The 25,643-nt window shown below is 40.4% G+C and overlaps 1 protein-coding gene across 4 annotated transcripts in view; it reads left to right on the forward strand.

Moving 5' to 3' along the window:
- Positions 1 to 256: 256 nt before the first annotated feature.
- SNAPC3 (small nuclear RNA activating complex polypeptide 3) overlaps positions 257 to 25,643 on the forward strand; it is a 42,401-nt gene continuing 17,014 nt past the window's right edge. For all 4 annotated transcript variants that reach the window (XR_004626464.1, XR_004626463.1, XM_034663932.1 and 1 more), the window contains exons 1-5: positions 257 to 624; positions 1,368 to 1,445; positions 12,496 to 12,580; positions 19,659 to 19,763; positions 21,870 to 22,019. Coding sequence is in view for 2 of the 4 variants with exons in the window: in XM_034663932.1 (XP_034519823.1) it covers positions 308 to 624; positions 1,368 to 1,445; positions 12,496 to 12,580; positions 19,659 to 19,763; positions 21,870 to 22,019 (735 nt within the window). In the remaining 2 variants the exon portion in view is untranslated. The remainder of the gene's footprint in view (positions 625 to 1,367; positions 1,446 to 12,495; positions 12,581 to 19,658; positions 19,764 to 21,869; positions 22,020 to 25,643) is intronic.

The raw sequence follows: 25,643 nt of genomic DNA on the forward strand, positions 1-25,643 counted from the left end.
ACGTAACAGTGGGGAACCGGAACGCAACAACACAGGTTACCCGGGACCGAGAGCCCAATCAAACCTCGCCGCATCGCCGCGAGCGGAGAACAATGCGCTCAGCTCTGCGCGCGGAATCTCGCGGTGCCGCGCCCGGGGGCGTGCCCGGGGGCGTGCCCGGCCTGGTGCCTGCTGGGAAATGCAGTGTCTGAAGCTGTCCCACGCAGCCCCGCCGCTCTTCAGACCGAGCCCGGTGCAACTACAAGTCCCATCACGCTCCGCGAGGTCTGGATAGCCCGGCTTTTGCGGGGAAAGGAGTGGGGCGAACATGGCTGAAGGTAGTCGGGGCGGCCCAACGTGTCGCGCGATGGACGGCAGGCAGGACCCAGTCTCCGGCAGTGGGAGCAGCAACTTTCCAGAGTACGAGCTTCCCGAGCTAAACACGCGCACTTTCCATGTGGGCGCTTTCGGGGAGCTGTGGCGTGGCCGGTTGCGCGGAGAAGGGGACTTGTCCCTGAAGGAGCCACAGGCATCCGCGTTGCCTGGGAGCCAAGGGGTCGCGGACTGGGGCCAGGAGGATGCTGCGGTGGCCCGGGACCTGGGCTGCAGCCTGGAGGCAGCAGCCGAGCTGCGGACGGTGTGCGGGTGAGTGCGGAGCCGAGAGGCTCTTGCTGCTTGGAGCTAACCTGGGTGCAGCTTTGCTCCTGCGCTCCCCTGGGACTCATCCTTGGGGGGGGGGGGCCTGTGGTGTACTCGCAGGGGTAGGAGGAGGACCGCCCTTCCAAAGCTTTCAACCTGCCCGAGCTTTCCTGGAACCCCCGGGAGAAGTCCCGTGATAGGAATGCACAATTTCTGCGAGTTGGAGTGAAGGGACGAGAGAGCTGCATAAAAGATTAATTTTTCTACTGCTTAATTTTTTAAGTGGTTGTTAATGTAGAAAAGCAATTAGTAACGGCGATGTGTGTGGCTGCCATTGACAAGACACTTTGACAATGGAGGAACCTTAGTAATGATGAGGCTGAAAAGGGATTTAACTAGAGGAGTGTTAAAACCTTTGATTAATTGTGGTTCTTTTTGGGGACCTGCAGGTATGCTGTTACCGAAAATTCCCCCCAAAGTGCCTTTTATGAGGGGTGAAAATATTTTTTAAAAAACTTTTAACGATCTCTTTCTCCGTTTAACAATGTTGGCCGCCATACGTCAATCGGCCATGTATCCTTTCTCTGTAGAAAATCCGCACAGATATCATTGTCTTGAATTCCGGTCTCCTCTGAGCCCCGCCTACTGGATTTTATCTGACTTCGTAATTGTTTAAATGATGTATTTAACAAACCTGACTCGCTGTGGACGAGATGGGTGATTGCTTTTTCTTTTTGTTTATGTTTTAGCCTTGATAAACTAAAGTGCCTTGAGGAGGGTGAGGATCCAGATGTCGTCCCAGAGAATACCGACCTAGTGACTTTGGGGTATGGAAGACTTTACTTTTACTGTGTGGTACTTACTTAAATCTTTTTTCAAGATTATAGCATTCACAAGTTAAGAGTACATAGTGTTATCATCCCACCCCCTAAATCCAACCATTAACGTTTGGCTGAATTTGATGGCTGAATTTGATTTAGCTCTGCGTGTTTGAGATAACCTGCTGCAAGTCTTTTTCTATTGCTGAACCATTCAGTAAGTTTCAGACATCGTAATTTAGACCTAAATATATCAGCATATAGCTCCCTTAAGTATAATTCTCTTCCATAATCAGAGTGGTATTATTGTACCTAAGAAAATTAACAGTAAATACATAACCTCTAATGTCCAGTCTGTATTCAGATTTGTGTTTGTTTGTGTTTATTTTCACTTATTTTTGTGTTTATTTTTAAATGTGTGTTTACAATTAATCTACCTAGATTCCAGCACAAGCCAAATACTGATAGTGTCTTTCAAACTGTATTCTTTTGTTTTCGATTTTTAATTTTTGACAGATTCTTATTTTTGTGAAATAGGATACCAATGAATTACTAGGAGAATAGAATTAAAAGACAAACACAATAAAAGTCCTTTAGGTTAGTAGTATTTTTTGAAGATTAAAAAGACTTTATTAAAGAAAACTACCCCCCCGCAAACTTCCAGATTTCCAGGTCATTATGCTTTTTATTCATTTTTTGAAGTATATCATTATCTTGAATTTGGGGGGGGAGGGTGGAGAGCATTTGTGCAGGGGTGGGTGGGGTGCAAAGGGAAAGGGAGAGAGAGAATCCTAAGCAGGCTCCACCCTCAGGATGGATGGAGAGCTCAATCTCAGGACGCTGAGATTATGACCTGAGCTGAAATCAAGAGTTGGATGCTCAACTGGGTGAACCACCCAGGTGCCCCTTGAATTTGTTTTTATTGAAATACAGTTGACATACAATGTGTCATTAGTTTCAGGTGGAGGGCATAGTGATCCGACAGCTCTGTCTGTTCTGTGCTTACCACCAGTATAGCTACCATCTGTTAGCTCTTCATAATACCAGTTAACATTACCACTGACTGTATTCTCTATGCTGTCCCCTTATCCCCATGACTTATTTAGTCCATGACTGGAAACCTGTACCTGTCACTCTCCTTTACCCATTTTGCCACTCTCCCCACCTTTCCTGGCAGCCATCAGTTTGTTCTCTGTATTTATGGGGCTATTTTCTGCTTTTTGTGCGCTTGTTTTCTTTTTTAAATTCCACATATCAGTGAAATTATATAGTATTTTTCTTCCTCGGTCTGAATTATTTCACTTAGCATAATACCCTCTAGGTCCATTCATGTTATTGCAGATGGCAAGATTTCATTCTCTTTTTATGGCTAATACTCCATTACACACACCACACCTTTATCCATCTATCCATGGACCCTTGAGTTGCTTCCATATCTTGGCTGTTGTAAATAATGCCCTAGTAAACATAAGGATGCGTATATCTTTTGGAATTAGGGTTTTTGTTCTCTTTGGGTAAATACCTAGTTGTGGAATTACTGAGTCATATAGTATTTATGTTTTTATTTTTTTCAAGAGCCTTCATACTGTTTTCCACAGTGGCTGCACCAGTTTAATTCTTGCCAACAGTGCCCAAGGTCCTTTTTCTCTACATCCTCGCCAAAATTTGTTATTTCTTGTCTTCTTGATTCTAAACATTCTGGTTAATTTGAGGTGATATTTCTTGGTGGTTTTGATTTGCATTTCCCTAATGATTAATGATGTTGAGCCTCTTGTCATATGTCTGTTGGCTGTCTTTATGTCTTTTTTGGAGAAATGTCTATTCAGGCCCTCTGTCTTTTTTAATTGGATTATTTGGGGTTTTTTGCTGTTGTATAAGTTCTTTATTTTGGATATTGACACTTTATTAGATATGTCATTTATAATAAATATCTTCTCCCTTTCAGTAGTTTTCCTTTTTGTTGATGATTTTTATTGCTGTGCAAAAGCTTTTTATTTTGATATAGTCCCAGTAGTTTATTTTTATTTATTTATTTTTTTAAGATTTTATTTTATCTATTTGTCAGAGAGAGAGCACAAACAGGGAGAGCAACAGGCGGAAAAAGAAGCAGGCTGCCCTCTGAGCAAGGAGCCCAATGTGGGACTCGATCCCAAGACCCTGGAATCATGACCTGAGCCAAAGGCAGACACTTAACTGACTAAGCCACCCAGGCATCCCATCCCTTGCCTGAGGAGACATCTTGAAAAATAGTGCTAAGACTGATGTCTAAGAGATTATTGCCTATGTTTCCTTCTAGGAGTTTTATGTTTCAGGTCTCACATTTAGGTCTTTAATGCATTATTGAGTCTATTTTTTGTGTGTGGTGTGCCATAGTGGTTCAGTTTCATTCCTTCGCCTATAGCTGTCCAGTTTTCCCAACACCGTTTGTTGAAGAGACTGGCATTTCCCCATTGTATATTCTTGCCTCTATCATAGAGTAATTGACTATGTGAGTGTGGGTTTATTTCTGGGCTTTCTATTCTCTTCCATTGGTCTATGTGTCTGTTTTTGTGCCAGTATTATACTCTTTGATTACTACAGCTTTGTAGTATGGCTTGAAATCTGGGATTGTGATATACCCAGCTTCGTTCTTTCACAAAATTGCTGTTGCTGTTCCTGGTCTTTTGTGGTTTCATACAAATTTTTATATTATTTGTTCTAGCTCTGTGAAAAACGCTGCTAGTATTTTGATAGGGATTGCCTTGACCCTGTAGGTGGTTTGGGGTCATATTGACATTTTACCATGAGCTTGCAGTATCTGTCCATTTGTTTGTGTTGTCTTCAGTTTTTTCAGTAGTGGTTTATCGTTTTCATAGTACAGGTCTTTCACCTCCTTGGTTGAATTTGTACCTTGGTATTTTATTCTTTCTGGAATAAATCTGCAATTGTAAATGGAACTTTTTTTTTTTTTTAAGATTTTATTTATTTATTTGACAGAGAGACAGCCAGTGAGAGAGGGAACACAGCAGTGGAGTGGGAGAGGAAGAAGCGGGCTCCCAGCGGAGGAGCCCGATGTGGGACTCGATCCCAGAACACTGGGATCATGCCCTGAGCCGAAGGCAGACGCTTAACGACTGCGCTACCCAGGCGCCCCTGGAACTTTTTTTTTTCATTTTTCTTTCTAATACTTTATTATTAGTGTATAGAAATGCAATCAATTTCTGTACATTAATCTTGTATCTGGCAACTTTATTGAATTCATTTATTACTTCCAATTACATGTTAAATTCAATAGTAAAATTACTATACATATTCAGGTTACTAATTCATATTGCTGCGAATGTTTCTAAATGCTTACTCTCATTGTCTGTACTGATTGAATAACAAATAGCTCTCAGATCAGTGTTGGTCTGCCAGTCACACTTTGAGAAACACTGTGCTGTGATAGTGCTACAGAGAAAATGCGTATGTAATGGTGACATTTACAATTTCCAGTTTGTAGCCCATTTACTTCACACCACCTCATCTTTTTGTAATCCTTGACCCAACCCTTTCTGTTGTCCCCCTTGAAAATTTAGGTGTTTCAGCTCCACCTGGTTTCTTTTATAATCGCTGCCAAATCAGGGGCGCCTGGACGGTTCAGTCGGTTAAGCATCTGCCTTCAGCTCAGGTCATGATCCCAGGGTCCTGGGATGGAGCCCCATGTTCAGGCTCTTTGCTCAGCAGGAAGTCTGTTTCTCCCTTTCCTCTGCTTGCCCCTCCGCCGCTTGTGTGTGTGCGCGCGCACGCTCGCTCTCTCTGTCAAATAAATAAATAAAATCTTTGAAAAAAAATAGCTGCCAAATCTGTTGCCCTTATCCCCACTGCTAGTGTTTACGTTAGTGATACTTGGAGCACCATGAAAGCCTCCCATCTCTCCTAGGTCCAGTTTTTTCTTCTGATTTATTCATCTGTGCTACCACCTGAGCATGCTCATTTGCTGAGGTATTGCCAATGGCCGTACCTCTGCTCTGGGACAGATTTCAGATTCCTTACGTAGGCCTCCACCTACAGTCCAGATCTGCCTTTCCAGATTTGTTTTCAACCACTTTCTCTTTCAAATGGCTCAGGAGGCCCCTCTCCCATGTAAAACTCCGTATTTGAGGCCATAAGATTCCTTTCCACATTACTACGACCTGTCTCCCTCACTTAGGAAATAGATTCACTTACAATGTCCAGAACTCTTCTTGTAATAGTTCTAAAGTTCTTGAAAGCTCATTAAGAGTCCAGACACCATCCGTGTATTGCCCTTAAGCTTATTGTGCTGTTTTGCTTCCACTGGTGCTCTTTTACTATCGTTGATTGACGAGTTGGATGTTTCTAAAATGCACATCTGGTTGTGTCTCTCTTTAGACCTTTCACTGGCTCTTAGGCAAAAGTCTGGAGTTACTCAGTGGCTCACAAAGGCCAATGGATCTTGCAGATCTTTTCAGCTCTGTGTCTGCAGTGCTTCGGCCACACTACAGTTTTCAGTTCCTGGAATATGTGCTCACTCTAGGCCTTGGCCTAGAACACTCACGCCTCCTTATCCTTCTTGTCTTGCTGACTTCTCATCCTTCAAGCACTGAAGGACCGTAGACTCCGATTTAGGTCCTGTTTTATGCTCCTGTAGCTCCCTGTACTTCTCTATTGAAATATTCATCACACCTGTGATATACTTGTTTAATTTTCTGTCTTCCTGCTAGACTTAAAAGTTCCATAAGCTGTGTCTGTCATACACACTGTTGTATCCCCAGTTCCTGGAACTTTGGCACATAATAGGAGGTCAGTAGATATTTGTAGAGTGAGCAGAATAAATGAAACCTTCATAAACTTGAGAAAGTAGTTTTTAGCAATTGGCTGAAAAAAGATCGATAATTACTATTTTTTTAAAGATTTTTATTTTGGGGGAGGCAGAAGGAGAGGGAGAGAGAATCTAAGCAGACTCCACGCTGAGCATGTGGAGTCTTTCATGGAGCTTGATAGCACGACCCTGAGATCATGACCTGAGCCAGAACCAAGAGATGGACACTTAACCAACTCCACCACGACACTTAACCAACTCCACCACGCAGGAGCCCCAAGATTGGTAATTATAAACAAAGCAAACTTTTTTGCTATAGTTAATAAAATACCAATTGGCTTATAATGAATTTTTTTTTTTTTTGGCTTACAGTGATTTTATTAAGCCATGTTGAATAGTAATTTTCAGGTTACTTTATATGTTGTTTCACCTGGCTGTTTTCTGTTACTAGATCATCTGAATCTCCTTGGTTGTCTTCTAGTCCCTTCCACAGGAAATGTGGAAGGAAGTTTATGTATAATCTAATGTAAAAGGAGTCAGTATGGCATTATTCGTCTGGGATTACTTATTTATTTATTTATTAAAAGATTTTATTTATTTATTTGACAGAGAGAGGGACAGCCAGCGAGAGAGGGAACACAAGCAGGGGGAGTGGGAGAGGAAGAAGCAGGCTTCCAACGGAGGAGCCTGATGTGGGGCTCGATCCCAGAACTCCGGGATCACTCCCTGAGCCGAAGGCAGACGCTTAACGACTGAGCCACCCAGGCATCCCTCTGCTGGGATTATTTAGATGTACTTTGAAACTACGATATTTATTAATGACTAACATTAATCTTAACAGTACTGCAAGTAAATTAGATCTGTGCCAAATGCTAAAATTTGTATCTCTATGCTTTCTCTAAACCTTCCTTTCTTCTCTCCACCAATAACTTAAAAATAAAAACAAAATCTAAATACATGACCCCTTTATTATGGCATAAAACGAATAAAATACACTTCTAGCACCCCTCCCCCTGGTTTAATAAAGGAGCTGCTGGGCTCATTTTATGCCTGTAAGGAGAAAAAAAGGCACTTGAAATAGGTTGATTCTCCTCTGATACATGCTGCTGTCTTTGAGCCATACCAAGCTAAATAACTTGTTATCAGCATTTCTGAAATTTTTTAGCTGCTTGAAGATTGTAATTCCTAGGAACAGGAGCAATACTTGCTACTACATGGGTACTACTGAAACTTATCTGTCATCCCAAAGGCTTCAGCAACATTAGTTTTAATACAATAGCAAGTTCGTTTAGTCTGCCCATTCCTCTCACTTCGCTGGCCAGCAAACCACTGCTCAGTGCACCATTTAAAGAATATAAAAGGGAAGCTTCAGAATCCTGCAAGAAAAAGATCCACAGAATTGAAGGACTCAACCCTCCCTACCACCAAAACAAAAACAAACGAAAAAACACTATCTACCTGGGCTTTGTCAGAATGACAGAAAAGAGCACCATTAAACTAGGAATCTTATAAACCCTCTTCCACCACAAGTATCACAAAATGAATAAGAAGAAATAAAATCCACAGGGAATTTATTGCAGAAAATCAGAAACAATTGTTTATACAAATCAGCTGAGGAAATCTCCTTCTCCCAGGAAATAACTAGGAAATAAGAAAACTGTAAGTCGGGGCGCTTGGGTGGCTCAGTCATTAGGTGTCTGCCTTTGGCTCAAGGCATGGTCCCCGAGTCCTGGGATTGAGCCCCGCATGGGGCTCCTTGCTCCTCTGGGAGCCTGCTTCTTCCTCTCCCACTCCCGCTGCTTGTGTTCCCTCTCTCACTGGCTGTCTCTCTGTGTCAAATAAATAAATAAATGTTTAAAAAAAAGAAAACTGTAAGTCTACATTCTAAACAAAATTGAATATACGAAAACAAGCATTTGAGGATAGAAAAACCAGTTTGGATCTGAAATTTTGATTTCAGAAATGATGAGAAAAAGGAGAAATGGAAAAAAAAGTGATGGAACTCAGATAATAGAAGAAAAAGACAAAAATTTCCCAAATGAATTATGAGATAACTGAAGCAGAATAGATGCAAATGGAATTTTAATAAGAGGCAGTGAAAGGGATGCTTGGGTGGCTCAGTTGAAGGGTCTGCCTCCGGCTCACGTCATGATCCCAGGGTCCTGGATTGAGTCCCGCATCAGGCTCCCTGCTCATTGGGGAGCCTGTTTCTCCCTCAGCCTGCTGCTCTCCTGCTTGTGCACGCACTCTCTCTTTGACAAGTAAATAAAATCTTTAAAAAAAAAAAAAAAAGGCAATGAAAGGCATGAATACGGTCAAGAGAATGCAAGTGTTACGTAAAGAAAGAAATTGAGTGGGGCGCCTGGGTGGCTCAGTCGTTAAGTGTCTGCCTTCGGCTCAGGGCGTGATCCTGGAGTCCTGGGATCCAGCCCCATGTCCGGATCCTTCTCTGGGAGCCTGCTTCTTCCTCTCCCACTCCCCCTGCCTGTGTTGTCTCTCTCTCTGTCAAATAAATAAATAAAATCTTTAAAAAAAAAAAAAAAAGAAAAGAAAGAAATTGAGTGAGAGAAAGTCGTGGAAATGGAAAACAAGACAAAAATATATTATGAGTCCTTAAAGAAGGAAAACAAAGCAATTGAACAAAATTAATATTTAATCTAAAAAATTTTCCAGATTAGAAAAAAAGCTGAATCTAGAAATTAAAAGGGCCCACTGGGTATCTGGGAAAATTAATCCAAAATTATCAATTTTGAGACATATCCTGATAAAACTACTAGATTTCAGAGATAAAGATAGATAAGAGATAAAGATCAAGGCACTAAGGCGAAAAGAACACCTAATGTACAAAGGTGAAAGAATTAGAATGGCATTAACTTTGCAAAACTAACATACAAAGAAGGCAACAGTGGAGCAGGATTTTTTTAAAAAGCTCAGTGAAAGCAAGGATTTTATATCCAGTTGAAATGTCTTGCAATATCGAGGCTATAGAAAAAAATTTTAATATACAAGATCTTGGGTAGTTACCCACGAGCTGTTTCTGAGGAATATACTCAAGGATTAGCTTCATCCAACCAAATGATGATGGGGAAATTTTCACCAAAGGACTAATAGAGTAAGGATGAGGGTGGAAGGCTACTATACAAATATTGTATATTGTAACAAATTAGAATGTTGTAGCTAAAAAAATGGGATGAGAAAAGAGGAAGAAGATAATGCATAGGGAATAAGTACATCTTAATACTGACAAAAAAGCTTGACAAACTTAGTAAAATATTAAATAAGAAAATGGGTAATGAAGGGTATTAAAAATCTATAAGTACAAGGTAATCACTGGAACAAAAATACAAATAACAAACCCTTCTCAATTTCTAAAAAACAGACAAGCAAAAACTACACATCTCATAATGAACAAAACAGCTAACATAACAAAATACATGAATTAGAAAATGTGATGGCATTGAGACCAAAGGCATCAGTCCTATACAACCTGCTAAAAGGGGTTTGGCTCACAAAACAAAAACCTTGCATAGACAAAGACGTCTGTAAGATAAAGTGATTCAGAGAAAACTAAAGGATTGGACAAAAGTATACCAGATAGGGGTGCCTGGGTGGCTCAGTCATTAAGCGTCTGCCTTCGGCTCAGGGCGTGATCCCGGAGTCCTGGGATCGAGCCCCACATTGGGCTCCCTGCTCCACTGGGAAGCCTGCTTCTTCCTCTCCCACTCCCCTGCTTGTGTTCCCTCTCTCACTGGCTATCTCTCTCTGTCAAATAAATAAATAAAATCTTAAAAAAAAAAAAAAGTATACCAGATAAATGGAAAGAAAAATTGAGCAGCTTATAGCTGTCCTGATATGAGATGGATAGATTTCAAGCCCTAAAACATTAAATGTGAGAGAGGTCACTTTTTAAAAAGTTTGTTTATTTATTTGACAGAGAGCAAGAGAGCACAAGCAGGGGAGCAGGGCAGAGGGAGAGGAAGAAGCAGACTCCCCACTGAGCAGGGAGCCCAATGTAGGACTTGACCCCAGGACCTTGAGATCGTGACCTGAGCTGAAACCAAGAGTCAGACGCTTAACCCACTGAGCCACCCAGGTGCCCCCAAAGGTCACATTTTAATGCTAAAAGCCATAAACCCCAATTAAGATAGACTCCTTTGGAATACATACACACATCACACACATATATTCACATATGTATGTATGTATATACGCACACACCAAATACTGTAGTGATTAACTTTATAAAACAAAACTACAGCAGATGCAACTCACAGTAGGACGCTTTAATGACAAATGGTAAAAAAAATAAGAAAAGTTCTAAACAATGTGATCAATAGGCTGTGTCTTGTGGAGATCTATATAGTTAAAATTTATAAGCTGATACATGGCACACCCACTAAAGTTGATTGTATATTAGGCCACAAAACATTATTAACATCTGTAGAGTAGAAAATATTATAACACTCTGATCACAACATAATAAAACTAGAGTTTACTAAAAAAACAAAAATCAGGCCATTCTAGGGGTACCTTGGTGGCTTGGTCAGTTGGGCGTACGACTCTTGGTTTCTGCTCAGGTCATGATCTCAGGGTTGTGACATCAGGCTCCATGTTGGGCCCTGCACTCATTTGGGAGTCTGCTTAAGATTCTCTTTCCCTCTCCCTCTGTCCTTCCCCGGGCTTGCTTAGGCACACCCATTCTCTTTCTTTCTCAAATAAATAAATAAATCTTTTTTTTTTTTAACTAGATTTTTTTTTTTTTAAGATTTATTTATTTATTCATTCTACAGAGAGAGATAGAAAGGGAACACAAGCACGGGGGACCTGGAGAGGGAGAAGCAGGCTCCCTGCTGAGCAGAGAGCCCAATGTGGGGCTCGATCCCAGGACCCTGGGATCATGACCTGAGCTGAAGGCAGACGCTTAAAGACTGAGCCACCCAGGTGCCCTTTTTTTTTTTCTTTTTTTTTTAAATCACACCATTCTACTTGGAAATTTTAAAACTCATTAAATACAGGCATACCTTGGAGATCTTGTAGGGCAGTTCCAGACCACTGCAATAAAGCAAATATAGCAATAAAGCAAGTCAGATGAATTTTTTGGTTTCTTAGTGCCGATAAAAGTTGTTGTTTTTTTTTTAAAGATTTTATTTATTTATTTGAGAGAGAGAGAACACAAGCAGTGGAGTGTAGCAGAGGGAAAGGAAGAAGCAGAGTCCCCACTGAGCAGGGAGCCCAGCGTGGAACTCAATTTCAGGACCCTGGGATCATGACCTGAGCCAAAGGCAGAAGCTTAACCGACTGAGCCACCAGGCATCCTATAAGTTATGTTTATATTAAAGTGTGCAGTAGTTTAATGTCTGAAAAGGATATACTTCAAGTAAGCATTTTATTGGTAAAAAATGCTAAAATTTGAGCTTTCAGTAGTCATAATCTCCGATGACAGTTAACCATAACATATACTATAATAAAGAAAAAATTTGAAATATTAGGGAGATAAGAGTAGATAAAGAAGAAAAACTAGCTGTTAGTGATATGATAGTATGCCTGAAAAATTCCAAAGAAATCAATGCTAAAATAGACAAACAGGAAAAACCAGAATTGAGTGTAAGAGCAGGATACAGAATTGATAATATATTTAAAAAAAAATAGCCTTCATATATACAGACTTAACAATTAGAGGACATATTGGTGGATAAAAGTCCCATTTATAATAGTCAAAAAGAAGATTAAATACTTAAGAATAAATTCAACAATAAATATGTAACAACCTTGGTAAGGAAAATTTTAAAACACTCTGGGAAGACTTGGAAAAAGACTTGCAAATATTGAAAGATGTCCTCTCTTCTTGGATAGGAATCCTAAAAATTATTATGCTGGCAGTTCTTTTTTTGTTTTAAGATTGATTGATTTATTTTAGAGAAGGAGAGCAGGGGGAGAGGGAGAGAAACAGACTCAGTCTGTACTATTTTTACAGCGTCTTTTAGCTTTAAGTCTAAAATTAGTTCAGAACTCATTCACGGGGCGCCTGGGTGGCTCAGTCAGTTAAGTGTCTGACTTGATGTCGGCTCAGGTCATGATCTCAGACTTGGGAGATCACTGGGCCTGGAGCCTGCTTGGGATTCTCTCTTCCTCTCCCTTTGCCCCTGCCACTGTCTCTCTCAAAAAAGAAATTCAATTCAAATAAAAGTTAAGTATTAAAGATCCCTTGAGAGACCCAGTAAAGGTATTGAAGTTTGATTTTTCTTATTCCTCTAACAGGGTTAGAAAAAGGCTTATGGAACAGCGGGAAGAAACCATAACAATAGATCGGGTTTGCAGACAAGAAACGTTTGCTTATGAGATGGTAAGAGTATCGTTTTTTTTTTTCCCCCGTGAAACAGTGAACAGTCTGTCATTGGGTGTTAGTGATGACTGTAAGGTGTCTTTATATTGGATATGCTTAGTTGAAAATAAACGTAGAGAAACCTCACTGGGACTGGGAACTGGTAGGAGAAAAAGACCCACAGAATTCAAGTGATGGCACATTTGACACTTTTATTCTTGCATCCATTCATTCATTCATTCATTCAATTTATTTAGATTGTATTTATTTATTTATTTCGATTTTATTTATTTGACAGAAAGTGAGAGAATACAAGCAGGGGGAGCAAGACAGGGAAAAGCAGGCTTCCTGCTGAGCAGGGAACNTTTTTTTTTTTTTTTAAGATTTTATTTATTTATTTGAGAGAGAGCGTCAGGGGGGAAGGGTCAGAGGGAGAAGCAGACTCCCTGCTGAGCAGGGAGCCCGATGCGAGACTCGATCCTGGGACTCCAGGATCATGACCTGAGCCGAAGGCAGTCGCCTAACCAACTGAGCCACCCAGGCGCCCTCATTCAGTACATATTCTTGAGGACCTCCTGTGTGTCAGATGCTGTGTTGGGCACTTGATAGTACACCTGTTTTCTCTCCCACTTATTTTTTATTGTGGTGAAATTTACATAATATAAAATTTACTATTTTAAGCATTTTTAAGTGTTTGGTTTAAGTGGCATTATGTACATCCACTGTGTCGTGTATCCATCACTATTTCCAGAACTACTTCATCATCTCAAACAGAAATTCTATACTGAGTAAAGAGCTCCCCATTTTCCTTTCCCTCAGCCCTTGGTAACCTTTATTCTACTTTCTGTCTCTGTGAATTTGCCTGTTTTAGATACCTTGTATAAGTGGAATCATGCAATATTTGTCCTTTTTTGTTCAGCTTATTTTACTTGGTATAATGTTCTAAAGGTTCATCTGTGTGTGGTATGTATCAGGACTTCATTCCTTCTTTTGACTGAATAATTTTTCCTTGTATGGATATACCACATATTGCTTATCTGTTCATCTTCTGTTGGACATTTGGCTTCTTTGCATTTTTTGGCTATTATAAATAATGCTGCTTTGAACACCAGTATACAGGTATCTGTTTGAGTCCATTTTCAGTTCTTTTCGGCGATTGTACCTGGGAGTACAATTGCTCAGTCATATGGTGATTCTAGGTTTAACATCTTGAGGAACCACCAAACTTTTCCATAGGAGCTGCGTCGCTTGACAGTCCCACCAGCAGTCCACAAAGGTTCCGATTTCTCCACATCCTCTTCAACATTTGTTATTTTCTGTTTTTTGAGAATAGCCATCCGAGTGGGCATAAAGTGGTATCTCATGATTTCAATTTGCACTTCCCAGATGGTGAGTGATGTTGAGTATCTTTTCATGTGCCTTTTGGCCATTTGTTTATCATCTTTGGAGAAATGTCTATTCTAGTTCTTTACTAGTTTTTTAATTGGGTTGTCTCTTTGTTGAGTTGTAAGAGTTCTTTGTATATTCTGGATACTAGACCATTACCATACGTGTGTTTTTACAATGTTTTCTCCCATCTACATGTTGTCTTTTCACGCTCTTGATAGTGTACTCTGATGTACAAAAGTTTTAAAGCTTGATTAAGTTCACTTTATCTGTTTTTTGTTTTTGTTGGTATCTGTGCTTTTGATGTCATACTTAGAAACTGTTGGCAAATCCAGTGTAATGAAGCTTCCCCCCCTGTGTTTTATTCCAAGAGTTCATAGTTTTAGCTCTTAGTTCAAGTCTTTGATCCATTTTGAGTTAATTTTTGTTAAATTTTGTTTGTGGATATCCAGTTTTCCCAGGACCATGTGTTGAAGGATGGTCTGTTGAATGGTCTTGACACCTTTGTTAAAAGTCAGTTGACCATATAAGATTTATTTCTGAGTACTTTATTCTATTCCATTAGTCTGTCTGTCTTTTTTATCCTAATTCTAATCCTGTTTTGATTATTATAGCTTTGTGGTCATTTTTGAAATTGGGAAATGTGAGTCTTCCCATTTCAATCTTTTTCAGGATTGTTTGGCTGTTTATGGTAGCTCAAAATTCCCTAGGAATTTTAGGAGGGTTGTTTTATTTCTGGATTAAAAAAAAAAAAAAAAGAAACCCCATAGAGATTTTGGTAGGGATTGAATTGATTCTGTATATGAATTGGGGTAGTATTGTCATCTAAACATCTAATCCATGAACAGGCTGTGTCTTTCAATTTATTTAAGTTGTCATTAATTTTGTTCAGTAACGTTTTGTAATTTTTAAGTGTTCAAGTCTTTATTTCTTCCTTTTTTTTTTAAGGTTTTTTATTCTTTTAAAGTAATTTCTACACCCACCCAACATGGGGCTTGAACTCACAACCCTGAGATCAAGAGTCGCATGCTCTACCAACTGAACCAGGCAGGCACCCCAAGTTTTTTCATTTCTGTTAAATTTATTCTTAAATATTTTATTCCTTTTGATGCGATTTTAAATGGAATTTTTTTTCTTAATATCCTTTTCAAGTTGTATAGAGCTAGTATGTAGAAATACAACTGTTGCTGTGTGTTGATTTTGTAGCCTGCAACTTTGGTAAATTTATTAGCTCTAATAGGTATTTTATGTGGATTCTTTAGGATTTTATACGTAGAAGATCATGCCTGTCATCTGCAAACAGAAATAACTCTTTCTAAGTTGTTTGCTCATTCACTCTTCTTCCTTCCTTCCTTCCTTTTTTTTTTTTAAATCTAATTGTTCTAGCTAGAATTTCTAGTACTGTGTTGAATAGAAGTGGCAAAGTACACATCCTTATTGTCTTACACCATTGAGTATGATTTTAGTGTGGATTTTTCATATATGTCCTTCATCATGTTGGGGATGTACCCTTCTGTTCCTATTCAGTGCTTTTATTGTGAAAGGGGATTGGATTTCCTCATTCTTTTTCTGCATTTTAGTGAAATAATGATGTGGGTTTTTCCCGTCCTTCTGTTAGTGTGGTGTATCACATTGATTTGCAAGTGTTGAACTACTCTTTCATCCTGAGGATAAATCCCACTTGGTTGATCTCATAGAATGAGTTAAGAAGTATTCCCTTCTGCTGTCTCTCTCTGTCAAATAAATAAATAAATAAAATCTTAAAAAAAAAAAAGAAGTATTCCCTTCTGGGGGCGCCTGAGTTGTTGGGCCTCTGCCTTCTTACCCAGGTTATGATCCCAGGGTCGTGGGATCGAGCCCCATGTCGGCTTCCCAGCTTAGGGGGGGTCTGCTTCTCCCTGTCTCTCAAATAAATAAATAAAATCTTTAAAAAAAAAAGGATTACCTCTGGGCTTCTGGTTGGCTCAGTCGGTAGAGCATGTGACTCTTGATCTCAGGGTTATCAGTTCAAGCCCCACATTGGGCATAGAGCTTACTATTTAAAAAAAGAAAAAGTATTCTCTCTTCTTCAGACTTCTTGTAAGACGTTGAGGAGGACTGATGTTAATTCTTTGGTACAGTTCACCGGTGAAACCATCTAGTCCTGGGCTTTTCTTTGTTAAGAGGTTTTTAATTACTGTTCAGTCTCTTTACCATTATATCATCACTATACCAATATACCATTAATACTCAGATTTCCTATTTTTTCCTGGATTAGTTTTGATTGTTACCTTCCTCCTGCTAGTTTTTGGTTTAGTTTGCTCTTCTTTTTCCAGTTCCTTAGTATATACAGTAAGGTTATTAACTTGAGATTGTTCTTTTTTAATACAGATGTTTACAGCTATAAGTTTCCCTCTTTATTTGCTTTTACTGCATCCTGTAAGTTTCTTATGTTCTGTTTTCGTTTTCATTTGTCTAAAGGTATTTTCTCATTTCCCTTGTGATTTCTTTTTTGACCCATTGGTTGTTTAAGAGTGTGTTGTTTAATTTCCACTGAATTTTTTAGTTTTTTTTTCCTATTATGATTTCTAGTTTTATTCATTTATAATCAGAAAATATACTTTTCATGATTTCAGTACTTTCAAATTCATAAGACTTGGTGGTCTGTCTCGGAATCATTCATGTGCACTTGAGAAGACTGGATGGAGTGTTCTGTATATGTCAGTTAGGTCTCATTGGTTTGTAATGTTATTTCCTTATTAATTTTCTGTGTGGTTATTTTATTCATTATTGGAAGTGGGGTATTGAAGTTTCCACCTATTATCATAGAACAGTGTATTTCTCCCTTGTATTTCTCCCTTCAATTCTGTCAGTTTTGCTTCATATATTTTGGCATTCTCTTGTTAGCTACATATGTATATAATTACTGTATCTTCTTTTTGGATTGCATATTTTATCAATATACAGTGTCCTCCTTTGTCTCCTGTAACCTTTTCTGAAATAAAGTCTATTTTGTCTGACAATAATGTAGGTTTCATTTGGTTACTATTTGTGTGGAATATCTTTTTCCATTTTTTTACTTTCAACCTCTTTGTGTCTTCACGTCTAAAGTGAGTCTCTTACAGAGAGTATATAATCAAATATTTTTAATCCATTCTGCCAGTCTTTCCCTTTTTAATGGGAAAGTTTAGCCCATCTGTATTTAAAGTAATTACTGATGAGGATTTATTTCTACCATTTAGGTATCTGTATGTCATACCTATCTTTCGTTCCTTGGTTCCTCTATTATTGTTTTTTTTTTTTTTTTTTTTTGGTATTCAGTTGAATTTTTATGGTGTATTTTTTTTCCTTCTTTCCATATGATGTGTACTAATAAGTATACTTCCCATGTGTGCTTATTTTCGTAGTGGTTACCTTGTGGATTACAATTACCATCTTAAAATTATAACAGCCTAGTCTTAATAATACCAACTTTGTTTCAGTAGTACCTTGAAGGATAGACACTCCACTTATATACATCTCTGTCCTTCTCCCCTGATGTTGTTACTGTCTCAGATCACATCTTTATGTGTCTTTTAACATAAGCTTATAAATCTTGTTTTATGCATTTGCTTTTGGGAAAAAAGTTATAAACTAAAAGTACAGTAGCTCTGGCTTATATTGCCTGTGTAGTTACCGTTACCAGTGTTCCTTATTTCTTCTTATGGATTCAGGTTACTGTCTAGTGTCTCCTGATTTCATCCTGAAGAACTCTCTTTAGCATTTCTTATACAAAGCCTATGGGTAATGAACTCCCTCATAGTTTATATTTTTTATCTGAAGAGGCCTTAATTTCTTTTTAATTCCTGAAGGATAGTTTTGCCAGGTATAGAATTCTTGGTTAATGGGTTTTTTTCTATCTTTTATGACTTTAGATATGTTGTCCTACTCCTAGCTCACTGGGTGCATTTAAAACAGTTGATTTAACGTCTTTGGTAACTTCCTCAAGTTGTCTGGGCTTCCTCAAGGGTGGTTAGATTTTTTTTTTCTTGTGAATGTGACATATTTTCTTGTTTCTTTGTGTACTTTGTTTTTGTTGAGAACAACAAATCTATACTGGACGTTCTGAGAGTATTTTTTTTTTTAAAGATTTTATTTATTTATTCATTCGACAGAGACAGAGACAGCCAGCGAGAGAGGGAACACAAGCAGGGGGAGTGGGAGAGGAAGAAGCAGGCTCATAGCGGAAGAGCCTTGATGTGGGGCTCGATCCCAGAACGCTGGGATCACGCCCTGAGCCGAAGGCAGACGCTTAACTGCTGTGCCACCCAGGAGCCCCATGAGAGTATTTCTTTTACTTGTTGATTGTTGGAGCTGGGTGTACTCCTTGTTGTATATGGTTATGGATATTTCTGTTTCATTTATCTCTGTGGGCAGCCAGTGGCCTTTTCAAGATTTCCTTAAATGTCTGCCTCCACAAATTAAAAAAAAGAAAGAAAGAAAAAAGGCTTTGTTTCTAAATTTCCCGGTAGCTGCTGCTGTGGGAGGCCACTGCTGGCAGGAGGCCCAGTACCCTGGCAAGTGTCTACACCAGGCCATCAGGGCATTTACCAGAGAACCCAAAATAACTCCCAGTTTTGGGAGAACAAGGTCTTCATTGCTTGTCATGGCATCAGCCATCTGTTCAGGAACACGGGCCCTTATTTCCACATCTGCAGTGGGGCTGAGGAACAGGAGATGGTCGTTGGTTTGCACTCTGTGCTTAATAATGAAAGATCAGCAGCTTGTCCTTTCATCAAGCACTTTCATGGTTGATGTAACTGACCGATCAGGTTCCAGAATTCCAAAATAATTTTTTTTAAAGGTTTTATTTATTTATTTGACAGAGATAGAGACAGCCAGCGAGAGAGGGAACACAAGCAGGGGGAGTGGGAGAGGTAAAAGCAGGCTCATAGCGGAGGAGCCTGATGTGGGGCTCGATCCCACAACGCTGGGATCACGCCCTGAGCCAAAGGCAGACACTTAACCGCTGTGCCACCCAGGCGCCCCAGAGAATTCCAAAATAATTGATTCCAATCTCTCTTTCCATCTTACTGGTTGCTTTGGTGGAGGGACTGATCTCTAGAGCTGTCTACTATGCCGTTTTGTATATTGTCACTCCATCTTATTTTTGCACCTGTACTTCTTAACTAGTCTACTCTGGGGACCTCTATTTTATGGTTATTGTGCACACATAATAGAAGTGTGAGGTATTACAGACGTGATAATGTTGTAAAAAGCAAGACAATGTTGGTTTTAGAGCCAGACTGATATGCATTTGCATCCAAACTTGCTGGTTTACCTTGCTGTCTGAACCTCTGTGCATCTGTCAGACAGCTTTTGTAATAACATGAGAGGAGGTATGTAAAAGTGTTCTTAGCAACTGTAAATGCCAGTGTTATACCAACCTTAGTGGATATTCCTGTTTTATCATCAGTTGCTAAGCATTTAGTACCAACCATTATTAGATGCTTTATGTACACATTCCCAGCAATAGTTCTATAAAATGAGTGTTTTCTGTTTTTGTTTTTTTGGGTTTTTTTAACAAAAGATGAAACTAAAGCTTAGAGAGGTTTTAATAATTTTCTTGAAGTAAAATTAGGAGTTAAAGCCACGGCTGTCTGACGCTAGCCCTTGCTTACAGCTTTTGCCCACACTGCCTCGTAGCTGAGTCACACTGTGATTTTAAGGTTTCTTACTTGTTTTTCTCCTTCAGGAGTCACATGCCATAGGAAAAAAGCCTGAAAATCCAGCAGACATGATTGAAGAAGGGGAGCTTATCCTATCTGTGAATATTTTATACCCTGTTATATTTCATAAGGTCAGTAGTAAAACCTTTTGAATTTCATGGATAATATGGGTGACTTTTGTCAAAGGGTTTAATTATTTGAAGAGTTGCCGTTCTTAGGGTTCAAAAGAAATGCAAACATATGCTGTTTTATGTAAGCTATAATATTAGAATGCATTATTCCTAATTGTTGCACTGGAAACAACAGAAAGTATATGTAAATCCACAATGATTCTAATTGTGTGAATTCTTGGGTTTGTTTTCTTAGTTTTTTTGTTTTTTACAGAATAGGTGACTGGTAAAGGAGTAGGGTAACCTTTGTTCACCAATTCAGAATACTTGGGAAGTTGTCTAACTAAAGACAGCTCTTCTTTGATGAAAATGCAGAAAGTTAACAGGAATATTCAGAAATTTCTTAGAGGTTGCTCATAAAAAGAACTCTGTCCTAGCCCTGAGTGTGTGTATTCCTGATTCCCCATATAGATGTCACAAACTTTGATAAGGTTTAATTGAAATATTACTATACATGAATTGCATTTGTGAATAGTCAGTAATGAAGCATCTGGGACATTGTTAGTACTAATTACCTTGTTTGATTAAGATCTGAAATTACCAGTCAAACCAAACCAATCCAACTGAACCTCTAGGTCTGTAACATGAGAGTAGTGTATAGATTGTTTGACGTGAATGAGGTAACTTGCAGGAAATTTTATTTTATTTTATTTTATTTTATTTTTTTAAGATTTTTATTTATTTATTTGACAGAGATAGAGACGGCCAGCGAGAGAGGGAACACAAGCAGGGGGAGTGGGAGAGGAATAAGCAGGCTCATAGCAGAAGAGCCTGATGTGGGGCTCGATCCCACAACGCCAGGATCACGCCCTGAGCCGAAGGCAGACGCTCAATCGCTGTGCCACCCAGGCGCCCCTTGCAGGAAATTTTAAAACACACTGCTGCTGGGGCACCTGGGTGGCTCTGTTAGTGTAGATTGGCCAACTCTTGATCTCAGGCTTGTGAGTTAAAGCCCTGGGTTGAATGTGGAGCCTACTTAATAATAATAATAAATAAAACACAGTGCTGCTAGGTGAAGTTATATTCCCAAGGTTCTTGGTAATTAATTCCTTTTAGTAGCATCTTGATTATAAACTTTAGCTTAAACTAAAAAAGTTCTGTTGCCAAGTATCTTCGTCGTTGCGGCTCCTGCAACAACGTATGACTGATTGAGCGGCTTGTAACCAGGAGTTTGTCCCAGTTCTGGGTGCTGGCGGTCTAAGCTCAGGGGGCCAGCACAGGCAGGTGAGGGCCCTCTTCCAGCTCACAGACTTGTCAGGTGGCAGAAGGAGCTAGGGCACTCTGTGCGGTCTTTTATAAGAGCACTGATCTCGTTCATGAGGCTCAACCCTCACGACCTAACCACTGCCCCCCACAAAGACCCAAGCTCCTAACACTATCACTTGAGCATTAGAATTCCAGTGTCTGAATTTGGGGTGGACACAACCATTCAGACCATAGCACCAAGTGTCTCAGTAGTGCCTGTGGGACCCTAACTTGCGGAGGTGGCTGAGTGACCATTCTAGAGGCCGGTGCCGTTGAGAGATGTTTATTACTTACGTTTCCTGAGAGGAGCAACTCTGCCACAGCTGCAGGGCCACAGGGGAAGCACCAGTGACAGTCGGGAGGCAGAAGGAGTGAGGAGAAGCCATAGGCCACAGCCTTTATTGAGGTTTCCATGGGCAGGGCAGGGCGAACGGTTCAGGCTTGGCTAGTTTGAATAATTCCAGCAGGCTTGAGGGTCTAGGGACTGTCCCTAGTTGTCCACTACCTGATCTTACATTGATTGAGGACAGGGGAAATACTGGCTTGGTGTGTGAGAGTGAGAACAAGGATGTGGCTTCAGAGACCGGGCTCTGAATCGCAGGGGAGATGTAAACAATTTTGGTCATTAATTTGGGCCTGTAACTAATGGATTCCAAATCCACAAATACAGAATCTAAGAAAACTCAACACTAAGTTATGGGGATCTTAATTTCTTAAATTAAGAAAACCAGGAACTTCATTTAGATCTGGTCAGGACAGGATTTACAGTTTAATTGCTTCGTCTCTAACTGGGCACTTACTTATTTACCATTTGACTTTCAGCACAAAGAACACAAGCCGTACCAGACAATGCTGGTATTGGGCAGTCAGAAGCTCACGGAGCTGAGGGATTCAATTTGCTGTGTCAGTGACCTCCAGATTGGTGGAGAATTCAGCAACACTCCTGATCAAGCTCCTGAGCACATAAGCAAAGTAAGGTGTTGTTTTTTCCTTAACCCTCATAAAACAAGAAGAAATAATAATAGTAATGATAATCATAATAAAAGCTAAGTAAGTAGTGATTACTCTATCAGACTCCTAAATGTTCTAGTAAATCCTTTCTTCTTTGCCATTCCATCAAGCTTATCTCTTCCCTTCTTTTTATCATCAAGACGTTTTCAAAGGTGAGGCTGTGCTCAGTTTTGATTTTTATCTCCTCTTCAGTTCTCAGCCATTCTGTTGTGTACACTCTTCCTTTTAAGGTCCTAGTTACCACCTAATTGTCTGACCTCGTCTCCGTGTTCATACAACTTGACCTCGCTAGCATTTGAATTTGCTGTTCACTCTTTCTTTCAAACTGTGAGTTTCCGTCTGTCCTGACTGCCCCCAGCAAAGGCTGGGTGTCCACCTGAGGGCCTGATAGTCCACAGAAGGTACTGTCAGTCCAAGGCACAATACCAAGCAGGGACACAGGTAGCATCTGATATTGGTCCTTGTTGCTGTTTCCCACGGAGGTGCTCTCAAAAGGACAGAGAAATTTACATGCCCATTGGATAAAGATAGAAAGGGGCAAAGTGGTAGGCTGGCCACCCACAGAGTTTTCCGAAGGGATTGCTGGCCCAGTAAATTAGTAGGGCCTTGATCCCTCTGCATTTCATGGTAGGGCAAACTCCAGCTAATTCTGTTACTTGGTACAACTCTGGTAGAGACCTCAGATTTACTGGCTCATTAAAAGGGGCAGCCTCTCCTGTAGATCAGAAAAGGATATTCGGGTCAAGTAGAACAGAGAGAGAGTTCGAATGAGAACCACCACAGTCACTCTTTGCTGGTTCCTGTGCCGCCAGCTACATAACTGTTGTTAGAACGTAGGCTTCAGGGCACCTGGGTGGCTCAGTAGGTTAAGCTTCTGCCTTTGGCTCAGGTCATGATCCCGGGGTCCTGGGATCAAGCCCTGCGGAGTCTGCTTCTCCTCCTCCCCTGCTCCTCCCCCCTGCTCATGCTCTCTCTGTCAAATAAATAAATAAAATCTTTAAAAAAAAAACAAAAAACATAGGTTCTTATAAATTCTCCTGGTCTTTCCCCGGTTTTCATGGTTTTAAGTGTACTCTAATCTTTGTTAGTGTCTCTCTGTCACTGCATTCTCTCCTGATTTCCAAACCATTATCACTATATATATATTTTTTTTTTTAAAGATTTTTATTTATTATTTATTTGACAGGAGAGAGACAGCGAGAGGGAACAGAAGCAGGGGGAGTGGGAGAGGGCAAAGCAGGCTCCCCGCAGAGCAGGGAGCCCAGTGCAGGGCTTGATCCCAGGACCCTGGGATCGTGACCTGAGCCAAAGGCAGACACTTAATGACTGAGCCACCCAGGCGCCCTTCTGAACCATTATTTTGAGTGCCTCCTGGACATTTCCACTTAGCCTCAGTGCTGCCTCGCATTTTTATTGTATTTCTATATTCGATTCACTCTGTCTCTTTTCAGGGGAAACTGTGTGATTCATTCTGAAACTGCCTACATATCCTCATGACTTACCCTCAGGAAAACCCTGGCTCTTTGTTTCATGGAGATAATAAAGTTACCAGAAAAGAACTTTCCATCACCTCTCACCTCTCACCTTCATTTAGCCATCTGCCCATGTACCCTGCCTTCCCACCCAGGACAGTGGCTGGACTAAAGCTACTGGCACCTGAGGCCAGGCTGCCTGCCTAGGGGATCCCATGTCCTCACCGTGTTTGGCCTCGCGTCATAGTTGGTGAGCTGGCAGCTCTCGCTTGGTTACAGATGCGCTGTGCTAGCTCGCTTCCTAAAACCTTGTCTCAACCACGCTTCTTCCTCTGGCCACCACTCATCTTTTCTGTTTCCTCCTCAGCAAACCAGTTAAGAGTGAATAACAGCACGTAGTATCAATAATGAGTTAATAATAGTCCCTAAATTCGTTGTTTCTCTTTTTCTGCCATCGTCTTGTCTTGCACTCACTTTTGTTCCTTCCACTCTTCGAAAATCACTTTCCTTGACGCCACCGTAGACTTAGTCCTCACCTTTTCTGACCACTCATTGGCACGTGACACCATTCAACATTCCTTCTTCCTTACAACATTTTCTTTACTTAGCTTTTAGGACATTACACCCACTTGATTTTTTTTCTGTCGACTGACTTTTAACTAATCCCTTTGCTGGATGCTTCTCCTTTTCCTGACTTGTGTTGTAAAGCCCTGGGAGTCAGTCCTCAGACCTTCCCCTCTGTATCTTCTCCCAAGGTGATCTTACCCAGGTTCATAGCTATCAGTACTGCGACTCCCAGAATTATATCTCCAGTCTCAGCATCTTCTCTGACCTCCAGACTTCTATATCCAACAGTCTCCTTGACAGTTTTTTTATTTAAGTTTTATTTAAGTAACGTATAACCCAACGTGGGGCTCTTACAGCCCCAAGAGCAAGAGTCACATGCTGTTCCAACTGAGCCAGCCAGCCGCCCCATCCTTGACGGTGTTTATTGGATATCTAATAGCCATCTCAAGCTTAGTCTGTTCAAAAGCAAACTCTAGCTCTCTCCACCTCCATCTATGTCTTCCCCAGTGTTCCTGTCTCAGCAGATAGGTTACTTGGTTACCGTTCTGCATCTGGTTACTTGGACTAAAAACCTGGGAGTCCTCCTTGTCTCCTTTTCCTCCCACGTTGAAGGCAACAGCGGGAGCTTTGGTTCTCCTTTGAAAATACATTTAGGCTTTGCCCTGCTCTTGCTCTCTCTCTCAAAAAATAAAAAAATAAAAAAATAAATCTTTAAAAATGAAAAGAAATCTATCTTGTCATTCTCCAATCTAAAAATCTAAGTGGGTCTCTGTAGGCTGACATCTAAGGCTTTTTGTAATGATGATTTCCAAGTAACTTTCCATACCACCCACCCCGACTTCTGCAGCTTACGCTTCAGCCGCAGGTAATTTGTGTTGCTCAAGTGTAACACGTTTTCATGCCTCCGAATGTCTGAACATGGTAGGAAACCCTTTCCCTCCCTCCATCCATCTGGTTCATATTCATATTTCCAAACCCAGCTTAAAACTTATTACATAAAATTTTTCCTGACCTCCCTTTGCCACTCTGGCACCATTTCATTTTTTTTTTTTTTTAAAGATTTTATTTATTTATTTATTTGACAGAGATAGAGACAGCCAGCGAGAGAGGGAACACAAGCAGGAGGAGTGGGAGAGGAAGAAGCAGGCTCATAGCGGAGGAGCCTGATGTGGGGCTGGATCCCATAACGCCGGGACCACGCCCTGAGCCGAAGGCAGACGCTTAACCACTGTGCCACCCAGGCGCCCCTGGCACCATTTCATTTGGCCATTATAATCGGCTGGTGCTATTTGATATGTGTCTCTGGCCCACAAGACTGGCTATGTTCCAGTCCTTTGTGATTGGCAAGGAGACCAGCGTCATAGGACTCACACATAGATTTCACTTAGTTTTTTAGTTGTACCAAAAATGGTTTTAAGATAATTGGTTTCTTCAGGTTTGGCATCTTGGTGCTCTTGGAATAAACATTAAAGAGAAACAAATGGAATTTCAAGGCTGTGTGCAGACCAGAAAATAAAAATTTATCTTTTCTTTTAAAGGAGAAGCA

Source organism: Ailuropoda melanoleuca, chromosome 7, assembly GCF_002007445.2.
Source record: "Ailuropoda melanoleuca isolate Jingjing chromosome 7, ASM200744v2, whole genome shotgun sequence".
Lineage (NCBI taxonomy): Eukaryota > Metazoa > Chordata > Mammalia > Carnivora > Ursidae > Ailuropoda > Ailuropoda melanoleuca.